General features: G+C 36.9%; 1 protein-coding gene across 1 annotated transcript; it reads left to right on the top strand.

The window, feature by feature from the left end:
• Nucleotides 1-1,195: 1,195 nt before the first annotated feature.
• RLN1 (relaxin 1) lies at nt 1,196-6,654 on the top strand. Its single transcript, XM_032307626.1, has 2 exons — nt 1,196-1,832; nt 6,216-6,654. Exons 1-2 carry the CDS (start codon nt 1,619-1,621, stop codon nt 6,545-6,547), a joined length of 546 nt encoding a protein of 181 aa, XP_032163517.1. The 5' UTR covers nt 1,196-1,618; the 3' UTR covers nt 6,548-6,654.
• The last annotated feature ends 399 nt before the right edge of the window (nt 6,655-7,053 follow it).

The raw sequence follows: 7,053 nt of genomic DNA, 5'->3' as shown, positions 1-7,053 counted from the left end.
TTAACTGGTTTTCTGGTTCTTCCTGTATTTGATTTCTCCTGGAGTTCATTTGAGATGGTCACAGGAGGCTGATTATCAGTGTTCTACTGTAGTTTTAGTGCACACCACCTACTGCCCCCCAGAAACTTATATTTTACATAAGCGATTACTTTGGAGGGCAGCCTTGCAAAATGGATTATTTTTTGCAATGACTATGAACCCACAAAAGAAACCTTTCCAACCTCAGTTTTAAGAAGACTCTCCCAAACTGCTTATCTTAGGAAAAACCTGTGTAAAAGCACTACCTCTGACCCTCTCATAGCTTTGAAAGGGTTGTTTTTTCTGTTTTTGTTTTTCTTTTCTATTGTTATTATTGTTTTTTAAATTATGCAATGCTTAGTATTTGGGTCCTGTTGCAATTAGCAGCATTCTAGAAATCAGAATTACTCTAGCCCATGTTGTACTTGTGATTGTTCAGTTATTACTTGAACCAAAGCTACCCTAACTTCCAACATGTCTCTAATTTACCTGGTAGAACTGAGGTAATCTGTATATATTATGAACACAAGCAAAAAAATATTGAAAAAATGGACTTATTTACACTTAAAAGATGGACACTTAATGTCCATCTAGAAAGATTGTTCAATGAGCATATTATCTCAAACTGTTAAATCAGGAGCTGTTAAAAATTACCTCACTAAATACAGTAAACACAGAATATAGTAAAAAATAAATAAATAAATAAACATGATGTCTGTGCAGTAGCCTATATTACCAAAATATCCTTTCTAGAATTGTGGGATCTTTTTTTTGGGGGGGGGGCTTGTTTCTGTGTGTGTGTGTTCTCTCCAGTCTCGAGGTATATAGAAACAATACAACCTAAAATTAAGATATTCAAAAAACTGGTTACAATCAAACTATCTCCTAGATAGTTTGGGAGACAGTAGAGAAAATCAGTAGAGAAAGTGCACTGTAACTTAAGATACTGAACAAGCTTAAAGTGATGCATTGAGAATTTTAACATTTTAACCAGGATTTAGATAAAAGTCATCAGTTCTCTCTCTTATTAATTTATCCGTTCATTCATTATATCTTTATGGGTTGATATACCAGACACTATATGAATTAACTTATTTAGATTAGGTTACACAACAAATGTTCATGATGGAAAACTGAATTTGAGATAATATGGGTGATTTCAATTTTATTTTTCTTGATATAATTTAGTGTAAGGGCAATGCCTAACTTTATAATAAAGGAAAACTTCAAATATTGACTAAATTTATCTAAGTATACACAATAGTTTAAGGGAAAAAAAGAAAAAAAAATACACAACTGTGAAGGGTCCAAGAACAGAAAGATGGGTAAAGGGAGGAAAGTTGTTCAGGGTGAAAGGCGGGGAGATAAGGGGAGGACAGGAGTTGGGGGCAGAATTCCAAGGCGGTGGGTGGAGAAAGGGGTGGAGCCTGGATAATTGACTCAGGTCTCAGTGGTCGCCCAAGGGCTATAAAAGCTTGGTGAAACCTGGTTAGGACTGCAGCCTGAAGTCCAGGACTGGAGCACAGGCAGAGACTGGTGGGCGACAGGGGCTTCAGTCCTACAGGAAAAAACGCCCAGAACAGAAGCGATCTGGTCCGACATGCAGCACCTGCACTTGTCCCACCTGCTAAAAGTCTGGCTTTTACTGAGCCAGCTTCCCAGAGAGATCCCAGCCCAGAACGATGACAAGATAATTAAGGCTTGCGGCCGCGAGTTAGTCCGCCTACGCATCCAGATCTGCGGCTCGATCTCCTGGGTGGAAAGGGTTCACCATCAATTGCGGGAACCTCGGCAGGCATCAGAACCACTTGCAGGTGAGCACCCCTATCCCCCCACCCCCCACCGCCTACGTACTTCCAATTACTGGTTGAGAGCGGGCCACCAACCATTTAGAAAGGCACCGGCACTCCTGGCTCCAGAGCGCTTGGGCTTCCCGCGCTTGGCCCTGACTCAGGTTGTGATGCCTGAAAGTTGTGGAGTTTTCCCTTGTAATTGCTTTTCTAGTAAGTTATCACCGGGGAGCTCACCAGAGGTAGAACTAGCAGCGGGAACAACAAAGGCCTCTCCTGAGGGGCACTGAGCCCTTCACCTCCTGGCAATCTGATGATCTGGATGGGGAGAGGGGGCCACAGAGGATATTGGTTGCGCAAAGAGCGGTTCGAGGTGGGACCCATTCAGGTTGGACCCGAGTTAAGTCCATGGGCCTGGGAGAGGGAGTGCTGGGGGGCTGGAGCAACTGGACAGAACATCTCAACTTGAGAGGGCTGGAGGCAGTCAAGTGTGCACTGGTTTGAGTGCCAGAGGGCATGGGGCTGAACTCAGGAGACCACTGAGAGGATCCTGCAGTGGTAAACACGAAGGAGTTCACTAATGACTCTACTCCTTTGCAAAAAAGCTGTGCTGTGGCCCACACTATCGAAAATTTCCTCTTTTAATTTTATCTTTATTTGTAAGGGTCACCAAAGGGGAGAGCCTAGCCTCCTACCCTCTTTGCCCTGGACCTTTTTAAGTTCATTTGTGCAGTAAGGGATTGAAGAAAGAAAAGGGCCTAATCTACAGGAGAAACTGAAGAGGACCTAGAGTCAAGGAAAGTTTGCCCAAGAGAAGTTTTCAGCTGAAAACCTGATTGATGCTTCTTCAAGCATTTGGAAGCTGCAGTAGATTTTCTTTAAAAGCAAGCCCCCAGAATTGAAGACAGCTCAAATCTGAAATGGTTTAAAAAACAAAACAAAAACAACTTCATTAGTAATCAACTATTTATAAAGATAAACTGGAAGTTAAGTTTAAGTAGCAATGCAAACTTTCACAAACTGTTCTAAGCAGTGTAATGGGTCATATTAAATTCAGAAAATGCAAGCTCAATTATGAATAACTTAGTATTCTATATTTCACAACATATATTCAGTTTATGATAAGTCACAACTATAGCCTATCTATCCTGTATACAAGTGACTCTCAGATAAAATTATTGTGCACACAAACCATAATTTGCTTCTCTTTTTTGGGATTTAAAACATGATTATAAAGCTATTCACTTTAGTTTTCTATACTGTTGGTTAGAGACTAATTTATTTAATGCACGTTCTTACAGAATTCTTATATAATATTACTAGAAGAGTACTACAAAGTTCAGGGATTTACTGATTCAAAGTTGGGACAACCAGATTGTATTGTGTTGCCTTTGTTAATTCACTTTTTCTGAATAAATAAAATATGCTCATATTAAAGACAAAAACAGATATATAAATATAATAAGAAAAATGAGAAACATGGGTATTATAGGCTTTGAAAAAATATGTGAATTTAATGAGAAAATTTTTTAAAAATCTGTTTTAATGAGGAATTGGAAAGCAATGTTAATGAGATATGTAGGGGCACCTGGATTGCTCAGTGGGCAGAGCATGTGACTCTTGATCTCAGGATTGTATGTTCGAGCCCCACTTGGTTGCAGAGAGTACTTAAAAATAAAACCTTAAAAAAAAAAATAAAAAATAAAACCTTAAAAAAAATTTTTTTGGAGATACGTATGTATATCTCCTGACTTTCACTTAACACATTGTGAGCAGTTTCTCACATTCTATTCCAAAAATAGAATTTAAAACTTCTTTATAGTATTCTATATCATAAATCTACCATATATATATATATATATATATATTTAACCATTTTTATTGGACATACAGGTTTTAACCATTCTTAATGGACATTTAGGTTGTTTCCAAATTGTTGCTTAAAAATGATTTTCTGAGCACATTTATATATACCTTTTTAGCCAAATTTCTATTTCTGTAGGAATATTGTGATTTCAAATTATTTTCAAAGAACTCTCTTAATTACTACCCACTACATTATTTAATTGGAAATAACCTAACATGATATTGCCTGCAAGTGAAGATCAAGAAAAATGTTTAAATTACTAGTTAAGAATTTTTTGGAAGTATATGTCAATAATTTGTGATTCATGAGTTTAAAACCTCTGTTGTTAGTTTTGTTTTCATGTTATTAAATTGTTAACTAGCCATTTTTTTCCTACAATGTGTGCATAAATAACACTTATTGAACCCCTTTTAAAAAATAAGAGACAGATATTTTTAACTAAAAGAGGTCTCTGGTAGTGAAATTTTAGTCCAAAATAACAGTGGTTAAGAGATGTTTGTGTGATTTCAAGTCGATTGGGATATTATCTTTTATTTAGAATTGAGAAGGTAAAGTTGCTATTGATTGCAAAATGTTTCAAGATAAGTTAAAAAAAATACTTTTAATAAAAGTGCAACACAAGCAACAAAAGCAAAAGTAGAAAAGTGGAACTACATCAAACTTAAAACTTCTGCAGAGCAAAGGAAATAATCAGAGTGAAAAGGCAGGCTATGGGCTAGGAGAAAACATTTGCATATCCTATATCTGCTAAGGGTTTAATTTCCAACATATATAAGGAACTCCTACAACTCAATAGCAAAAAAGATAATAACCCAGTTAAAAAATGGGCTGAAGACGTGAATAGATATTTTTGCATAGAAGACATGCAATGGCCAACGGGTATAAGAAAAGAAGCTCTATGTCATTAATCATCAGGGAAATGAAAATCAAAACCACAATGGTAGGGGCGCCTGGGTGGCTCGGTGGTTAAGCCTCTGTCTTCGGCTGGGGTCATGATCTCAGGGTCCTAGGATCGAGCCCTGCATCGGGATCTCTGCTCAGCGGGGAGCCTGCTGCCCACCCTCCCCCTGCCCCTTTCTCTCTGCCTGTCTCTCTCTCTGCCTACTTGTGATCTCTCTCTGTGATGAATAAATAAATAAAATCTTTGGGGGAAAAAAAAAAAACCATGATGGTATCACTTCACAGCTGTCAGGATAGTTATTAAAAAAAAAAAAAGAGAGAGAGAGAGACGGGTGACTGGGTGGCTCAAGTCAGTTAAGTAACCCACTTTTGACTTTGGCTCAGGTCATGATCTCAGGGTTGTAAGATCAGCCTCCATTCTAGTCATGAGGTGTACTTGAGATTCTGTCTCTCTCCCTCTTTCTCTGCTTCTCCGCCCCTTGAAAAAAGACAAGTGTTGTTCAGGATGTGGAAAAATTAGAACCCTTGTATACTGTTGGTGGGAAGGCAAAGCAAAATGGTGCAGCACTATAGGAAACACTATGGAAATACTATAACACTATGGAAACACTATAGATTGCTCCAAAAAAATATAATTACCATATGATCAAGCAATACCACTTCTGCATCTGAAATGAATGAAATCATGATCTTGAAGAGATATTGCCATTCCCACATTCACTGCAACACTATTCACAATAGCCAAGATGTCAAAACACCTTATATGTCCATCTACAGATGAAAAAGAATGCAAAAAAACACAGCCTCTGAATAAACACAACAGAAGCTACAACTGTTTTGCCTAATTAATTAACTGGCTTTAAGTACATGGAAATTTACTATTAGCTTTTCTGTGCATTCAATAAGGCCCCAATTATAGGAGATTTAAATTAGAGCAGAGGGAATTTTATGAAGAGGCTGAATTAACCTTAGGATATCTTACTGAAAGAAAATGCAAAAAATTCTGACAACTAAAAATGGTATAAATTCTCATCTGTCAGTTTAGAACTTGAATGAGAAAGAGCATTAGGAGGAGAGATAAAGTATTAGCTTATTGTTTTATTTGAAGTAAATACTCTGGGAAAATGAACTGTTAAATAGACGTGTGAGGGATGTCAAAGACGGGTTACCTCCTGACATTTAGATCAGAGCAGTTGAAGATTCTGCCTTTTAAACTTGATCCTGAAGCAGTAATTTGCCACCATGGAATATTAGATAGGATTACTATAAGAACTCAGAAATTAGTAACAGAAGAAGATTATCCAGTAAGAGAAATTCATCTGTGGTCAAACTGAGTGTTTTCAATGACCAAGATGCCTTCAGAAATCAGGAAGAGTCAAAACTGCCATAATGAAAGCATTAAGGGGACATGAAGAAAGGTGACTGAAGGTGTGTGGAATAAAGCAGAATCTTGGTGATGCTACAGTAATTTAAGCCACCCAACTATAATACTCTAAACTGTTTAATCAGGATATTTGTTGATTCTGTCTTGATGTTTAATTCTATTAAGACAATGCTTTTTTTATGTCTGTGCAAAATTTTATTGTTTTCCCGATGTTCCTTGATTTGAGTATTTTTCTCTCTTCCTGTTCCCCTTTTAGAAGTCCTGCCATCCTCCATCATCCATACGAAAACCTTAAATACAACGGTGGAACACATTCCTAACTTCTCACAGGAGCAGAAGGCAGCACTCTCTGACGGGGAGCCAACAAGAGAGCTACAACTTGAAATGGAAAGTTCAAATCTTAATTTGGAAGAATTGAAGAAAGCTGTTCTTAGTGGACAAAATGAAACTGAAGACAAAAGTCTTTCAGAATTAGAAAACTCAGGCTTAGATAAACATTCCCGAAAAAAGAGACAGTTCTATGTACCCTTAAGTGATAAGTGTTGTAATGTAGGTTGTACCAGAAAAGAGCTTGCTGCACAATGCTGATGAAAGTATTGTGTATTTCATCTAGTAGTCACATGATTCTTGATGACACATTCAGTGATGCCTCTGTCACCCCACTGATTATTAAAATATGAGAAATCATCACTTAATGTTTGGGCTTTTCATTTGGTGTGTAACAAAATATTCCTCACCTTATTACAGTTTCTTCTAATAATACTTTTTATTCCAAAAAATAGTTTTGCCTTCTTATTAATGGTATAATTGCTATTGCTTTTTTAATGTTGTTAACTTAAAGTGACACAATCTTTATCATTGTGACCACACACAATAACTCAAAATTTGATAGCTTAGTAAAACATTTTGCTTTGCACTTGTGAGAAAGGATAAGCCTACTTTTAAAATTTGTATTTGATAAATTATAACCTGTCACCCGCTCTTTTTCATCCAGACCGAATGCCCAAATGTTATTTCACTACTTAATATTAAACATATTAATAACAAGAGATAAAAATAAAAAATAACTTATATAATGCCTAACACCAGGTACA

This window comes from Mustela erminea, chromosome 12 (genome assembly GCF_009829155.1).
Source record: "Mustela erminea isolate mMusErm1 chromosome 12, mMusErm1.Pri, whole genome shotgun sequence".
Taxonomy (NCBI): domain Eukaryota; kingdom Metazoa; phylum Chordata; class Mammalia; order Carnivora; family Mustelidae; genus Mustela; species Mustela erminea.
Note: the sequence above shows the minus strand (reverse complement) of the source record. Positions and strands in the feature narration are given on the sequence as shown.